At 38.7% G+C, this 17,995-nt stretch overlaps 1 protein-coding gene and 1 long non-coding RNA gene across 3 annotated transcripts in view; one reads left to right on the plus strand and one right to left on the minus strand.

The window, feature by feature from the left end:
* Positions 1-521, minus strand: part of ARHGEF11 (Rho guanine nucleotide exchange factor 11) — a 120,615-nt gene extending 120,094 nt beyond the window's left edge. For both annotated transcript variants that reach the window (XM_077156531.1, XM_077156528.1), the window contains exon 1: positions 487-521. In XM_077156531.1, the coding sequence (XP_077012646.1) occupies positions 487-506 (20 nt within the window). In that variant the 5' untranslated portion in view covers positions 507-521. The remainder of the gene's footprint in view (positions 1-486) is intronic.
* LOC143679993 (uncharacterized) lies at positions 300-17,751 on the plus strand. The gene is made up of 3 exons (XR_013174003.1): positions 300-377; positions 14,675-14,798; positions 15,958-17,751. It is a non-coding gene; the product is annotated as an uncharacterized LOC143679993 (long non-coding RNA).
* Positions 17,752-17,995: the final 244 nt, after the last annotated feature.

Genomic DNA, 17,995 nt, shown 5'->3' on the forward strand with positions numbered 1-17,995 from the left:
CGGGGGGGCGGGGCCGCAGGCTCCTCCTCCTCGCGGCGCGGCCCGCCGGCCTTTCCTCTCACGCCCGGGCCGGGAGCGCGGGCCGAGAAGCTGCCCGCCCTTCCCTCCTTCGAGGGCTCGTCTGCCGGCCCCGCTCCCGACCTCTCAGCGCGCCCTTTCCCCCTTCGGCCCTCGTCGCCGCACCCCGGTCGGTCCCCGCCGCGGCCTCACGGTCGCCGGCCCCGCCTCCCCGCGCGGCCTAGCTGGTCCCCCCGGCTTAGCCACATCCCGGGCTTTTCCAGGCCCGGCCTGCGGGCGACCCCCGTCCGGACCCCGCGAGGCACCGCGCGCCGCCCCTCCCTCCGCCTCGCCGCTTGCGCTCGGGCGCGTTTTTCCCCGTAGGTACTCGCGCTCCGCACCCCGAGCTTTGTTATCCCCGCCTGACCTCCCCCCCGCCGGCCGCGGTGCCCGGAGCCGCAGACCCGCCCCGACGTCTTCGGGTTTTACCGTTTTGCATTCATCGGCATCACCCCTGCTCTCCCAGGTCCTCAGCTCACCCTCGCACCACCGCTTTTCTCATCTTTATTTTTAAGGAATTTATCGGGCCTCCTTGCGTGGCCAGGAGCTTTTTAAACTCCCCCCTCCTCGTTTCCGTGGCTCCCCCCACTTCCAACACGCACCGACTACACGGGAAGAAAGACCCTTAGCAGATGCCCCTCCGGCTGGTTTTGGCATCTTAGTACCGGACCGTGTGAAACGTATTTGAACTCGATGGGAAAGACTTTCCAGGACAAATCTGTTTTCATAACCTCCTCAGCTAGAATCATGGTTTCTAAATCGAAGTAACAGGGTATTTGTCAGAAGGTCCCAAGCGCTGTGATTAAAAAAATAAGATAAATAGAAAACTTTGGTGAGGACTGGAGAGTGAACTTTGACTTCTGGCCTAGGGAGGTGCTGGTTTTCAGGGTCCGGCTGTTAGTGGCATGTGTGCATAGGGTCTCTGCTCTTCACACCACTTTGACTGGGGTTGAAAGGAATATATACATATGTATATTTACCTACCGTACGGACTGTGACCCCAGCAGTGTTTGAATTAATAGGTTTGCAAATAGCAAGAGGAAAAAGAAATCAAAACCCTCCTGAAGATCTACTCTGAATTAGGAATTTCACCTAAATTATGTCAGGGACGGGTTGGCAAATAAATGAAAGACCTGCTGCCTCCATCCCTTTTCCCCCAATCCTTAGGCCAGAACCCCCAAAGATAACTGGTCTGCCCAACTGTTGGTCACCACGTTCCAAATTCCTACTCGCTTTACTGTTTCTTCCCTCCTCACACTACCTGCAAAAATGATGCTTCCAAATGTCAACACTTCCTCTTATGGGGATAGACCAGTGGTTGCCAAACATTTCTTTACCATGTTCCCTTAATAGGTGTAATATCTGTTCTCTCTCTCTTTTTTTTTATTTTCAAGATAGAACTTCAGATAATGTATTTTAAATATTTCTTCTTTTCTATTATATTTAAATAGAAAAGAATTTCTCTCTAAGCAATGCTTTATCTGATTCCTTAAGGTTGTGCTTTCACTGTTATTTAGATCCAGTATGCTAATTTCCTGCATGTTTTTTTGACCCATGGTTATTTAGAAGTTTAAGTTATATATATTTTGTAAATATTTGGTATCTTATTGTTGATTTCTAATTTAATTTATATAAAGAAAATATTATCCCTATGATTTCTGTGCTTTTAAATTTGTTTAGACTTGTTTTATGACCTGTGTACTTGAAACGAATGTGTATTCTCCTGTTGTTGGGGTGAGCTGTTCTAATACCAACTAGTCCAGTTTGGTTGGAAGTGTTCTGTCTTCTATATCCCTGCTTGTCTTTTGCCTTCTTTATTAACTGCTAAGAGAGAATTTCTGAAATCTCCAAATGTGATTGTGGATATATCTGTTTTCTCGTTATCAACTTTTGTTTCATGTTTTTGGAAGCTATATGTATTTGTTAATAATTACTTACAGGCATTTAATTATGTACTCTATAAAACACGCCCTAAGAGTAGAGATGTTAAGAGTTTAAAATAAAGATGAAGTACTTTTTAAAAATCATACTTTTTAGTAAAAGTTAGTGGCTGTCATGACTAGAAACCATACTTGTCAAAGATAATTTTTTGGAAAATTGCATCCTTTAATAAATTGCATTTATTAAATCATGATACTCATTTTCCAATCCCGTTCGCCAACAATGCAGACACTTTAAATTGAAATCCAACCAGTAAATGTATACCTTAAGTAAGTTATTTGTTCTTGAATGATTGGAAGGAGGTGCATTTTTATGTTGTTAACAGACGGTTTCAAAGCCATTAAGAAGTTTGATTTACAAGATTTTTTTATGAGATTAGAGAGTTATGTTTCCTCGTTTTTTTTTTAATGTGCGGATAAACGTTCTGATCAGCGAAATGCATTTTTTTGAAACCTAATAATCACAAAATTAGAACCCTTTTCAGCCATCCAATTTCAAAACACTTTCTCCATAAAGCCTGCATTTCTTTAGAAAAGCAGTGACTTTCTCATTAATAGACTGTCAGTCTTCACTTTGAAGGAACAGATTGTTTTTTGTTTTGTTGGCTTCTGTTTTTGAAAATAACTGCTAGGTAGTCTGCTCTCGACAGCCATTTCTCATTAAAGAACATTATAAAAAAAATGTTATCTCCTCAGTTTAATATCTTGTTTTAGGGCCTTTCCCAGGAGATAACCAGTGAATCTCTGCAGAACAAACATTTTCATGGTCATTCTCCCTGTCATTACAAAGAATTGTGAAGTTTGTAGCAATTAGTGGGCTGTTTTTGTCCATGGATGGCATACTTTATATTGCAGTGAGAAGAAACAAATGTCTTAACTGGTTCCTGGGAACACCTCACATACTGGGTATGACATGTGACCTCTGACGTAGTGTCCAAATGAAAGTGCTAGGCCGGTCCATGTATTAACTATTAGTGTTAGTAAAGCTTAAATAATTATTTTTGCTATAATTACTCTAATAATTGCATTTTGAAATATTTTCCTCTTGCACATCAGCACATCTTGTACTCTCCACCTTGAAGACTATGGGGCTGGAGATGGCCTTAGCAGGATAGAGTCCCTTGCAGTTTAACTGGCTGTTTAAGGGAATTGTCAGTTTCAGTTTGAAAAAAAAAAAATTAGATTAGATTGTGCCCAAATTAGATTGTAGGCATCTGGAGACAGCTGTTGGGAAGAGCACTGGACCAGGAGTCCAGTGAACTGCGTTTGTCCTGGGCTATCTTTCTTTCTATCTTTGTGACCTGTGGTTTGCAGGTTATGAAGATTAAATAAGATTGGGCCATGAGCTCTGTGAACTGTGGAATGCTGGCAGGACAATGAGAATAAATGTTAAAAAACATAGTCCTTTCAACATTTTTCTCCAGAATTGTATTAATAGATGAATCCTCTTCTCTGACCAACATCCTGTGGGGAAGATAGGACACCAGCTATTTGCTTGTTTAGCTATGGAAACTGGCACAGAGGGCTTTAGGTGATTTGTGTGAAATCCCATTAATTAATAAGTTGAGGCTCGTTTTTAGAGGATGAGAAGCAAAGGCAAATACAGGTATAGTCAACTCCTATTTGCCTGGAGGGATTCTAGAAACTTAATATTTAATTAAATAGCCATGGGAGAGCAGTGATATAGAACCTTGAATGGTTCACACTGTAAATTCTAGAGAAGCCATTTCTTATTCGTGGGCAGACATCGTAGCCCAAGCCTGGACACAGTGTGTCCTCCAGGGAGGTGGACTCCAGGCTGCATTGTTCTCCTGGGGTGCAGTTAGGATACAGGCCTGCCAAAGTACAATCACCACTGGAGGGACAGTGCCACTGTTGGAGATCTTTTACCTCTCACAAGCCTGTATCAGTTGAGATGATGATGTGAAGAAGCTCAATTTAGTCCTGAGGCTAAGAAAAATTTGTGGTTTATTTGGTTTTAGCTGTTTTAGGTTTCTCTAGAATGCTTATGGGTAGCCAGAGTCTTATAACCTCTGCTACAGACAGCAATATTATTATCACTCAGAATATTTTGTTCATTCTACCTGTTGAGTACATTTCCCCACACACACAAGAGGCCCTGTGATCTGAATGAAATTTTAATATGAAATAATAGTAACAATCAAAATAATACCCAACACATACATGGCGCTTACTATGCACCATTCCAAACAAACTGCAAATATTAACCATTTGGTCTTTTCAAAAACCTTTTAAGGTAGGTACTATTATTATCCCCATTATCAGATGGGGAAAGAGAGTCCCAGAGACATAAGATAACTTGCCCAAAAAGGTCACACAGCTGGGAACCCAGGTCATCTGGACCAGGAACTAACTGTACTGCCTCGAAGTTACAGGCACTCTGCCAGCACTGAGGATAAAAAGATAAAACCAAAGAACAGTATGTTTTCACAGAACCTTTTCAGAAAGATGGAAGGGGTACAGGGCTTATTTGGGCCAGATTACCCAGGAGAATCTGGGGAGGGTAGAGCCAGAAGCAGAGTCCTAAATCTCCCAGGAAAGTTCTTTTCCCCATGGCGCAATCACTAGCACAGTTTTCCTTAGTGCCCTGAGTTCTGTGTCTCTCCTCCCAGAGTCCCTTGAGATCTGTCCTCCAGAGCTTTGCCTTCTCATCCCTTTTGAGGCTCTCAGGCCTTTCACTGGAGGAGGAGGTCTGCATTTGCCTGCAAGGACAGGTGTGCCCTCCAGCTTCCCAGGCTTGGTGGTGCCTGCCTATCTTTGGTTACCTTAGAAACCAACTCTCTTCCATCACACTCCTAGTAGCTGACACAAACTGAATAACAGGGAAGGTGTTAAGATAAATTATAAAGGAAAATGTGTGAAAGAAAAACAGTTTTAGATTGAAGGCTAATATTTTGGGACGGTTGGTATGTGTGCTTTTTAACTCCCAATACAAAAAAATTCCCAGGATAAAATGTGAGAAAGAAAAAAAAAGGTGAGATGCCAAGGGGAAGATAACAGTCTGAAGCTTGCTTTTAAAATGGAAAAAAGTCCTTTTTTAAAAGTTTTTTTTTAATGGGCATACAATAAATTGCACACATTTAAAATGTACAATTTAGTTAGTTTTAGCACTTTTCCATACATGAAACCATCACCACAATCAAGATAATGAACCTATTTTTTACCTGGTAAAGTTTAATTTTTGCCCTTCTGATGCTTTCCTCCCACCCCTTCCCATCCTCTCCTCCACTTCATCCCCAGGCCCCAGGCAATCACCACTGATCTGCTTTTGGTTGTTATAGAGGACAATACCACAATTTATTTACTATTTCACCTGGTGATGGGCATTTAGGTGGTTGCCAGTTTGGCATTATTACAAATAAAGATGCTCCGAATATTTGTGTCCAAATACTTGATTTCATTTTTCTCCAGTAAATCTTAGGAGTGAAATAGCTGGATTGTATGGTAGGTGCATGTTATAATTTTTATGGAATTCTCAAACTTTTCCAAAGTGATTGCACCATTTTGCATTTCTACCTACAATGCATGAGAGTTCAGTTCATTCGCGTTCTTGCCAATTTTTAGTATGGTTCGTTTTTTTTAATTTATGCATTCTAATAGGTCTGTAGTAGTATCTCACTGTGGTTGTATTTCTCTAGTGTAACTTTTCGTGGTTTATTTTGCCATCAACAGTTCTTCTTCGGTAAAGTGTCTTTTCAAATCTTTTGCCCATTAAAAAAAAATTGAATTGTTTGTTTTCTCATTGACTTTAATAATATATTCTGGATATATCCTTTATCAGATATGTGATACAAATATTTTTTTCCATGTCTGTAGATTGTCTTTTCATTCTCTTAGCTATGTCTTTTGAAGAGCAGCAAATCCTAATTTTAATAAAGCCCAATGTAATATTTTTTCTTTTATGGGTCATGCTTTTGGTGTTGAGGCTAAGAAATCTTTGCCTAATCCATGGTCACAAAGATTTTCTTCTATGTTTTCCTCTAGAAGTTTTAAAGTTTTAGCACTTACATTTAGGTTTCTGATCTATTTTGAGTTAAGTTTTGTATATGGTGTGAGGTATGGATTGAAGTTCTTTTGTGTGTGTGTGTGTGTGTGTGTGTGTGTGTGTGTACAGACATCTAATTGCTACACCACCATTTGTTGCAAATACTGTTCTTTCTCTGAATTCCCTTTGTACCTTTGTCATAATCAATTAGCTGTGTATATATATATATATATTTCTAGACTCTATTGTGTACAATCCCAGTATCACACTGTCTTCCTTACTGGACATTTATAAGTCTCAAAGTCAGGATGTGTAAGTTCTACAACTTTGTTCTTTTTTTTTTTTCAAACTTGTCTTCTTTATTCTAGGTTCATTGCATTTCCATATAAATTTTTAAATCATCTTGTCAATTTCCTTCAAAAAGTTTACTTTTGGGGATATATTGAGTCAATAGACTGACTTTGGGATCTTAACAATAATGATCCATGAGCACAGTAATTTAGTCCATTATTCAGCTCTTCAATTTTCTTTGGCAATGTTTTGTAGTTTTCAGTATATATAGTTCCTGAACAGCTTTGATCAGATTTATCCGTAAGTATTTCATATTTTGATGCTATTATAAATGATATTTTTAAAATTTCAGTTTCTGATTGTTTGTTACTAGTACATAGAAGTATAATTATGATTATTTTTGGATAATTATCCTGTACTTGCAATCTTGCTAAACTCACTTTTCAGTTCTGGTAGGCATTTTGTATAAGATTTTCTATAAGATTTTCAGATTTTCTATAAGATGAGCATGTCTGTAAAAAAAGAAAATTTTACTCCTTCCTTTCCAAACTCAATTCCTTTTATTTTATTTTCTTCTCTTATCGCACACCTAGAACCTCCAGTACAATGTTGAAAGAAGTGGTGAGAACAAATATCCCCTCTTGGTTTTTATTTTAGAAGGAAAGTGTTTGGTCTTTCACAATTAAGTATGTGAAAGGTAGGTTTTTCATAGATACTCTTTATCAGGTTGAGAAAGTTCCTTTCTATTCCTGATGTGCTGAGAGTTTTTAATTTTTTAATTTTTAACTTTTTTTTATTGTATAGTATAGCATATATACAAAGAAAAGAAATAAAAAAGCAATAGTGTTCAAAGCACTCTTCAGCAAGTAGTTACAGGACAGATCCCAAAGTCTGTCATGGGCTACCATACGCTCCTCTCATATTTTTCCTTCTAGCTGCTCCAGAATATAGGAGACTAGAGGGCTTAAATATTTTTTTCATCATCACAATCTACTTTTTTTTCCTTCTTTTTTCGTGAAAAATAACATATATACAAAAAAGTTATAAATTTCAAAGCACAGCACCACAGTTAGTTATAGAACATATTTCCGAGTTTGACATGGATTACATTTCACAATTTTAGGTTTTCACTTCTAGCTGCTCTAAGACACTGGAGAGTAAAAGAGATGTGCTGAGAGTTTTTAATCAGAAATAGATGTTAGATTTTATCAAATTATGTTTCTGCATGATTGAGATGATTATATGGTTTATCTTCTTTAGTCTGTTGATAATGGTGAATTTTGAATGTTGAATAGGACTTGCATTTCTGTGATAAACTCCATATCGTCATGTTGTATTAACCCTTTTAGGTATGCTGGATTTGATTTGGTAAAATTTTGTTAAGAACTTTTATATCTGTGCTCATGACAGATACTAGTCTATAGTTTTCTTTTCTTGTAATATTTTTGTCTGGTTAATATCAGAGTGATGCTAGACTCAAGTTGGGAAGAATTCCCTCCCCTTTTCTGGAATAGTTTTTGTCTAACTGGCATTATTTCATCGTCAAACATTTGACAAATTAACCTGGTCAGGACATCTGGACCTAGAGTTTGTGGTAAGGTTTTTAACTGCAAATTCAATCTCTTTAATAGATATAGGGCTATTTAGGTTACCTGTTTCTTCTTGAGTGAGCTTTGGTAGAATAGGTCTTTGTCTATTTCATCCAAGTCCTTGGCATAAAGTTGGTCATAATATTCCTTTATTTTTTACTGAAATAAACTCCTAACTGTACTCTATCTTGATCCTGATGATCTATTCTCTGTCTTGTGGACAACATAATTTTTAAAAAATACTGATCATGTAAGGTTACCCTACAGGGTCTTTCTCTATGTTACTGACAGAAAATCACCACATCATTAGCAGGTCTTAACAATCCCTGTGTCACCTGGCCCACATCAACCTCAGTAGCCTCACAACATGCCCCCATACCTCCTGCTTATTATTATTTTTCAATATGTATAAAATCTGTAAAGATCTCACCCCTCTCATGCCTGATATTTGTGCTTTTTTCCTCTAATCAGTCTAACTAGAGGATTATCGATTTTATCATCTCAAAAACCAACTTTTTGGTTTCACTGATTTTTCTTCTGTTGTTTTCCTGTTTCATTGATTTATGCTATATTTATTGTTTCCTTTCTGTTGCTTACTTTAGATTTCATTTGTTCTTGATTTTCTAGTTTCTTAATGTTGAAGCCGAGGTCATTGATTTGAGATCTTTCTTTTTTTATAATGCAGGCATTTTAGTGCTACAGATTTCTCTCTAACCATTGCTTTATCTGCATTCCACAAATTTTGATATATTGTTTTGTCATTCATTTAGTTAATACCTATGAGAGGTGAATTATTTAGTTTCCAAATATTTGGAGATTTCCCAGATATCTTTCTGTTATTTATTTCTAAGTTAATTACATTGTGGTTAAAGAACATACTTTGGGGCCGCGGTGGCTCAGCGGGCAAAGTGCTTGCCTGCTATGCCGGAGGACCTCGGTTCGATTCCCGGCCCCAGCCCATGTAACAAAAACGGAGAAACAGAATACAATAAAACAAGAAAATGTTTAAAGATGTTTCCCTTTCTTCCTTCCTTCCTTCCTTCTCTCTGTCTTTCCTTTAAAAAAAAAAAAAAAAAAAAAAAAAGAACATACTTTGTATGACTTGAATCCTTTTAAATTTATTGAGACTTGTTTTATGGCCTTGAGTATGTTCTAACTTGGTAAATGACTTATGTAGTTTGCTATTGTTGGATGGAGTGTTCTATATATGTCAATTAGGTCACTTAGAGTGATAGTGTTGTTCAAGCCTTCTAAATAGCCTTATTGATTTTCTTTCTACATGTTCTATCAATTATTGAGAGAGATGTTGAATTTATAATTATGGATTTGTCTATTCCTCCTTGCAGTTCTGTTTTGCTTCCTGTCTTTTGTAATTGTGTTACTAGATGTGTAAATGGTTAGAATTATTGTGTCCTCTTGAGGATCTGACTCCTATATCATTTAAAATGACCCTCTTTAGCCTTTATCTGTTATTGGGATATCTGAAATCTGTTTTATCTGATATAAATATAGGTATTCCAGCTTTCTTTACATTTGGGTTAGCATGATAGATGTTTTTCCATCCTTTTAATTTAACCTATGTGTCATTATATTTAAAGTGACTTTCTTGTAAGCAGTATATAGTTGAGTTGTGTCTTGCTTTTTTTTCTTCCAACCTGACCATTTTTACCTTTTAATTGAGTTGTTTAGCTCATTTACATTTAATGTGATTATTGATATGGTTGGGTTTAAATCTGCCATTTTGCTCTGTTTTCTCTGTCACATCTTTTTTCCCCTTTTCCTCTTTTTTCTACCTTCTTCTGGACTGGGTTATTGCTTTCTATCTCGTTTATTGGCTTATTAGCCATAACTTTTTGTTTTGCTTTTTTAGTGGTTATAGCATGCATCTTTAATTATTATCATAGACACTCTTCAAATGATATATCACTTCATGTATACTATAAGAAACTGACAACAGTAAACTTCCATTTCTCCTTTTCCAGCTTTTGTGCTATTGTTAACATTTTACTTCAACGTGTGTAGTGAATCCCACAATACATTGTTATTTTTGTTTTGTTTCAAATTTTTGTTGTGATGACATATATAAAGCATAAAATTTCCCATTTTACCCACTTTCAAATACAATTCAGTGGTATTAATTGTATTCATAATCTTGTGCTGCCATCACCACCATCCATTAGCAAAACTGTTCCATCACCCCAAACAGAAACTCTGTACCTGTTAAGCAGTAACTTTCCATTCCCCATGCCCTGGCCCCTGCCTCTGGTAACCTGTGATCAGCTTTCTGTCTCTATGAGTTTGCTTATTCTAATTATTCATGTAAGTGAGATCATAAAATATTTGTCCTTTTGTGTCTGACTTATTTCATCAACATGATTATGTCTTCAAGGTTCATGTGTGTTTTAATATGTATATTAACTTTGTTCCTTTTTACACATGACTAATTTTCTATTGTATGTATATTCCACATTTTGCTTATCCGTTTCTCTGTTGATGGACACTTGGGTTGCTTTCCCCTTTTGACAATTGTGAATAACACTGCTATTAATATTGGTGAACAAATATCTGTTTGAGTTCCTGTTTTCAATCTATTGAGAGCATATACTTGGGAGCAGGATTGCCAAGTCATTTTGTAATTCTATACTTACTTTTTGATGAATCACCAAACTATTTTCTACATGGCTGCACCATTTTACATTCCTACCACAAATGCATAAAGCTTCCTCTTTCTCCACATCTTCACCAACACTTTTTATTTATTTTTTAAAAATAATAGCCATTTTAGTGGGTGTGAAGTGGTATGTTAATGTAAGTTTGATTTGCACTTCCTTAATGGCTAAGGATGTTGAGCATCTTTTCATATGCTTATTGGCCATTTCTTTATCTTCTTTGAAGAAATTTCTATTCAATTCCTTTGCCCACACCTCCAACCTTTTTTCCCACTGGGTTGTTTGTCTTTTTGTTTTGAGTTGTAGGAGGTCTTTATATATTCTTGATATTAACCCCTTATCAGATATATGGTTCCCACATATTTTCTCCTATTCTGTAGTCTGTCTTTTCACTTTCTTGTTAATGTATTTTGATGCACAAAAGTTTTAAATTATGATGAGATCCAATTTATCTATTTTTTCTTTTGTTGCTTATGCTTTTGGTATGAAGTCTAAGAATCCACTGCCTACTACAAGGTCATAAAGATTCTTTATGTTTTCTTCTAGGAGATTTATGGTTTTAGCTCTTATATTAATTAGGTTATTGATCCATTTTGAGTTCATTTTTAAATATGGTGTGAGGTAGGGCTTCACTTTCATTTTTTTCCATGTGGATATCCAGTTTTCCCAGCATCATTAATTGAAGAGACGATTTTTCCATTGAGTGGACTTGGCATCCTTATTAAAAATCAATTTTCCAAAGATGTGAGGGTTTATTTCCAGTGCTTTATATAGCCATCCTTGTGCCAATACCACACTATGATTACTGTAGCTTTGCAATAAGATTTGAAATTGTGAAGTGCAATTACCCCAATTTTGTTCTTCTTTTTCAAAATGTTTTGAGGCTACTTACCTTTCCAAATGAATTTGATGATTGTCTTTCCCATTTTTTGCAAAGAAAGCTGTTGGATTTTTTATTTGGATCGTACTGATTCTGTAAATCACTTGGGATAGTATTGACTCTTAACAATACTTAGTTTTCAAATTCACGAACATGGAATGTCTTTCCATTTATTTAGGTCTTTAATTTCTTTCAGCAATGTTTTTTAGTTGTCCATGTACACGTCTTTCACATCCTTGGATAAATTTATTTCTTAGGTATTTTATTCTTTTAGTTGCTATTGTAAATGGAATTCTTTCCTTGATTTCCTTTTTTGATTCTTCATTGCTGGTGTTTAGAAACACCACTGACTTTTGTGTGTTGATCTTGTACCCCAGCAGTTTGCTGAATTCATTGATTATCTCTAGTAGCTTTCTTGTAGATTCTTTGCTTTAAACTGTCAATTGTCTCTTATAGAGATTTAAATAATAGAAAATAAGTCTTTATATAGTACCCAAATAGTCACTTCATAGTTACAATTACAGTTATTTCTGGTGCTGTTCATTCCTTTGTGTAGGTCAAGATTTTCTTCTGGTATTGTTTATTTTCTGCCTGAAAGACTTTCCTTAACATTTCTGATAGTGCAGGTCTTCTGGTGATAAATTCATTCAACTTTTGTATGTCTGAAAAAGTCCTTATTTACCTTCATTTTTGAAAATATTTTTACAGGGTATTGAGTTCTAGATTGAGAGTTTTTTTCCCCTCAGTAATAGCATTGTTTATGATCAGAAATCTGTCTTCCTTATTTTCATACCTCTGTGTGAAGTGCATCTTCTTTCCTCTGGCTGCTTGTAAGATCTTCTTTTTATTACTTGTTTTAAGTTATTGGAATATGATATGTTTGATTTGGAATATGATATGTTTGATTTGAAATATGATTATAATAACAATTTTGTTTACTAATCCCATCATAACATATCAGGGTGTCATTTCTGAGTCACTTTCGATTGATATTTCTCCTCATAATGGGTCATGATTCCCTGCTTCTTTAGTTGCTATTAATTTCTTATCAGGTGCTAGACATTGTAAGTTTTACCTTGGTTGATGTTAGATTTCTACACTTACATATTTCTATATATTCTTGAGTTTTATGACAGAACATAGCTAAATTTCTTAGAAACAGTTTAATCCTTTCAATTCTTGCTTTTAAATTTGTTAAGTGGGGCCAGGACAACATTTAGTCTAGGTTTGTTTTTTTCCCCCCAATACTGAGACTAGATCCTTCTGTGTACTCAACCTAAAACCCCATAAGTTATGAGATTTTTCACTCTGACTGGTGGGAATAGGCACTATTCCTGGCCCTGTTTGAGTTTTGAGGATTGTTCTTTCAGATTCTTTCAGGTGGTTCTTTTCCCAAATCAGGGTAATTTCTCACATACATGCACCAATCCAAACTCAGCTGCATATTCAAGGGAGATTCTCTGCCAATCTCTGGAGTCTGCTTTCTTGCACCTCTCTCCTCTCTGGGTCACTGACCTGTGAACTCTAACTGCCCTGCCCTCAGACTCCCAGCTCTGTCTCCTCAACTCGGGGAGACCCCTGGGCTCCACTGGGTTCCCTCTCCCTCTGCCTCGGCCTGGAAGACTTCTCGAAGTGGTCGGCTGGAGCAACCAGAAGCTCACCTCATTAGTTATCCACCTCTCAGGAATCACTCTAGTTTGTTGCCTGATCTCCAGTGTCTTGAGTAATATAACTCCTGACTGAAACAACTAGATCCAGTCTCTGTTACTCGATCTTGACCAGAGTAGAAATTCTGGCTTGTTTTTTGTTTTTAAACTTACTGCTTGTCCAATATTTAAAATCTGAAAAATTTTCCCATTGGTGAAATGAAATTTCAAAGGAAGGCTGTTTTGTTGGCATTTTAGGTAGGAGGCTTTTCAGCCTAGTTGTGGGATCTTGAGTCAACACCCTGGATTTGAATCTTGGATCCTCGAGGATTCAGGATTCAAGCTTTATGAACTTGGGCAAGGTAATTAATCTGTAACTGTATCCACATTTAAAAGATGCATATAAGGCCACGGTGGCTCAGCAGGCAGAGGTCTTGCCTGCCATGCCGGAGACCCAGGTTTGTTTGCCAGTGCCTGCTCATGCAAAAACAAAACAAAACAAAAACAAATATAATAAAAAATATCTTCTTTATAGGGTTGTGATGATTACATTAGTTAATACTTGTAAGATGCTTGTACTATGCCTGATACCTAAGTGAATATTAAGTGCTGGCTATTCATGTTTCTCAAGAGTGCAAGCCTTGTACAATCAGATGAGCTTGGCTAGTGTAGGATACAAATTGATGGGAGGTCGTGTGAAATAAAGGTGGTGAGGTGCACGGGTGTGGTGGAAAAGGGTTGTGAAGACTGAGCTAATGAATTTAGTTGAGATACATGAACCAATAAGCATTTGGAAATTGTACAGCCTCCCTTATAAGGGATACAAATTAACATAAGATTTTAACGTATCAATATGAAATTGGCAAAACATTAGAAAAATGACATTATCACAGTGTGAACAAGAAGGGTGCCCATGAATAAGAAGGTCTCATTGAATGGATGAAGTAAAAATTGGTTTTTACTTTCTAAGGGAAGATTTGACAGTATGGATAAAAGGCCTTAAAATGTACATATCCTTTTATCCTATAATTCCTCAAGGATGGTCATTGAAACAGCATTATTTATATTAATACAATCTTGGAAAAAATGCCAGATTATAGCCCAACTATATGCTAGAGTATTATCAGGTATCCAAATTTTGTTAAGAAAAACAAAATAAGAAAGACAAAAAATATTCCTACACACACATACAATTGTTAGGAAATATTCCAACATATTAACAATATTAAATCTGGGTGATGAAATGGCAGGTGGTTTATATCTCCTTCTTTATAAGTCTCTGTTTGTTCCAAGTTTTCTACAATAACCTGCATCAACTTAATAAAAACATCTAATATATTTTAAGAATTATTTTAATTTTAAATAGGAAAGGAGAGAGCCACGCAGATTATTTGGTGGAGAAGGGAAAGTGTAAACACCACGTTTAATTCTAGCAGCAATATGTAAAGTGCGATGGATAAGGGCCCAGATAGTCTGATTGCCATTTCTTCATACACTTGAATATCTTTCGAGGCTTTTAGGGATCCCCTTAGGGACCTCCACAGCACTGGACTTTCCCACCTGCGTTTATTTTTTTCAATCAAATTCTTGTTTCAGAGTTTCCTTCGGGAGAATCTAACATGAAGAAAACTTTGCCTAAGGATGCCAGAAAACATCTGGACAGCCATGACGTAGCTGGGCTTGTACTGAGGTCTTGGAGGGAGGAAGGAAGGAGGAAGAGGTAGGTACGAGCGGGGAGTTTCCTGTGGCAATTGGGGCCCCACAGTAACTTGGCCCCACGCTGGGGTATCTGTGAGGTCCCCTGCCTCTCCCAGCTGGAGGACCTGACATGGAGGCTGTCTCTCCAATCATATCTGGCCTCTCGGGGGTTCTACTGCAGATTGTGAGGCTCTTGGTGCTGGTGAGCGGAAGGACCATCCCATCTGTATTTTGCTAGAGAAATCACAAGGAGCCATTGTAGCCTAAAGCGATTTGCTGACAGGCTGGGCTCCCTGCTCGGTGGTTTCTGAGAAGCATGGTAGCAGCAGGGAGAGCCCAGCATGGTTGCCAGCCTATCCTGATGCCTCACTAATCATCCCAGCTGGTGAGCACACAGCAGTCAGACTGAAGAGATTCTCAACCAAGTTCGTAATGACTCCCCGAGAGGGAGTGACCTTGCCTTTGCTTGAAAAGTGGGTTAGCCTGAAGGGTACAGATGGGGGGTAGGAGGTGGTAAGATAGGCTGAAGGATGAGGCTAGAATTGGGGGTCCTGAAATGAATGTGTGGGAAGAGGTAACGAGGATGCAGAAGCAAAAATGAAATGTAGTGGACTACAGTCAGATGGGCCTTGGATGAAAGAAGATCTAATCACTCCAGAGGTGGTCGCTGAGATTCACATGTAGGACAGGGAGAGACCCTTGGTAGCCCAGACTTTCCTTATTAGCGTTAGTGACAGGTCTTCATGGTGGAGGTGGGGGTGGGAAACAGAAGGGGATCTGCCAAGAACCAGGATCTTAGCAGAGCTGAGTGAAGGAGAGATATCAAGGCTCTGGATAAAAAAGAGTTAATAAGGAGACCTTCCTATTTGCCTAAATAGACAGACCAAGCTAGGGTTGGCCAGATTAGCTCAGACAGCATAGAGTCCACGGGTCAGAGTCCAAAGGGTTTGGGGAAGTAGAGCCCAGCCCACGAGCCAGGAAACACGGGGCATGACTGAAGAGTGCAGAAAAGCTGAGCACTGATATGTGGGAATCCCAGCACGGTGCAGGCAGTTCCATCCTGGCAGGAAGGGAGCAACCTCTAGGCTGTTGTCTTCTGGGCAGGGGCTTGTAGATTTTAGAGCTGTGCGATGGCTCAGAGATGACCTAATTTAATCCCCACCCCCTCCTTTTTTTTCCAGGAGAGAAAGTGGAAGCCCAAAGAGGGGATCACAACACTTCCACCCCACTTGAGAACCTTACAACTCAACTACACGACCATCTACCCCTAGAGGTCAATGACGTGGAGGGAATTGGTCACACCTGAGATTCTGGCACCTGGCTTGGCCTTCCTGTATCTTATGGATCCTGCAATCACTTTGGACAACTTCAGGCTTAATGTCAGTGACTGTAACACTCAAACCATTTTTGTTCTTTAACCTTTCACATCATTCCACATACTCTCACTCTATGCCATCTACTTAATCTGGGGCCCATATCATGAATTTTATCACCTGCTTCTTCACTTTAAGTCTAATCTACCTGGCTACAACTTCCTGCCCTACCAACTCTTACCACTTATGGCAGCTGCTCTCTCTCTCATCGAGACCAGCATTCTCTTCTCTCCTCCAATTTCTCTAGTCTCCAGGTCTAGATCTATGATCCATCACTTCAATAACTCTCTTATCAATAACCCAAAATCCACTGCCCCTACGGAAACTTCAACCCTAGAGCACCACATCTGTCCTCCTTTTCTGATACTCCACTTGTGCTGCTGAGAACTGCCGGGCAGTAACCAAACCATGGAATTTAATCCTAGCGTAGATTCAGGGTCCCCCACCTGGGCTTAATTTCCTGTAATCCTGTGTGTTCCTGAGAGGTATTAACTCCTCTTCCCAATGGCAACTGTTGTAAACCTTTATATTTGCCTCATGTATTCCTCACATATCCCTTCTCACGTTTGTTTGTTTCTTCTGAAACTAAAAAGATGAATTTATAACTCCCTCACACTCAATCTTTACCCCTCCCCTAAGGTTGCTCTGTATTCTACACTTCTCCACCTTACATTTTTTCCTTCAAACCTCAGTGAGGACATAATTGTGTCATAAATCATCATTTTGTCTCCTAGACCTTCAACCTCTCCTTTTCTACTGTCTCTTTCCTCTCATGTCTTCATTCATATCTTGCATTAACAAAACACAAAAAAACTCCTTGAAAGAATATTCTACATTCATAGCCCCCACTGCTAATTCATCCTTCAGCTAGCTTAGCCCGCCTTCCTTCCCTGCTGTGCCTCTGAGCTGCACACGCAGTGGTTCCCAGCGGCTGCCGTCCTGCCGGATCGAGTGGACACATTTCGATGATCATGGGATTGGTTTGCAACGCTCGACACCACTGATGAAGCCCTTAAACTCTGCCTTGGCTTTTGTGACACAACCTTTCCGATTTTTTCTCCTACCTATCTGACTACTTCTACTATAAAATGCTTATCATCTTCTGCCTTTCCCATGTGTTATCCAGGATTCTATCCTCATTTTCCTCACTCCGTCCCCTCAGCTATTGCAGTCACCCCGTCTGACTCTAGCCATCACCCATACACTGTGGGTTTGCTCAGACCCTTTTCTGTGGCCCAGCACTCTCTCCTCAGCTGCAGACCCGTGCCACCAGCTATTTACCCTCCTTCTTTGTGAAAGGGCATCAGTTACTTCAAAGTCAACATTTTCTAAGACTGAGCTCACTGACTTCCATGCCACCTCACCCCCTCCCCAGGCCTGCTATCTTCCCTGTTTTTCCTCTCTTGACATACGACATCACTGTCTACTCAATAGTCTAATCTGAAATCTGAGTCCTTTTATTCTCCCCACCATTTCACCTTCCCCAAACCCCCGGCCTATCTCTTGTTTAAGAAAAACTTAACATATGCCAGGTACTTTATGTACGTCAACTCTTCCAATCAGTTATCAAGAACTTTTGACTATTAAAATCATTTTTACTTTTGTTTTTCTAATATTTTTTAATTATAAAAGTAATGTATTTACTGTGGAATATTTCAAGCAGAAAAAAAAAATTCTCCTAAGATGCCAACGTAAGGAGACAGGTCCTGATAACACTTCTGTGTATTTTCTCCCTACTAGTGCCTCTCGAATCCACCCCCATCTCTCCTTTCCTTTCTTGTTTCTAGCCCAAACTTCCCAACCAGTTTACGCAATCTCCTTTTAGATTGTCCTTCATATTCCTGCC

The sequence above is a fragment of the Tamandua tetradactyla genome, chromosome 4 (assembly GCF_023851605.1).
Source record: "Tamandua tetradactyla isolate mTamTet1 chromosome 4, mTamTet1.pri, whole genome shotgun sequence".
In the NCBI taxonomy this organism is placed as follows: Eukaryota; Metazoa; Chordata; class Mammalia; order Pilosa; family Myrmecophagidae; genus Tamandua; species Tamandua tetradactyla.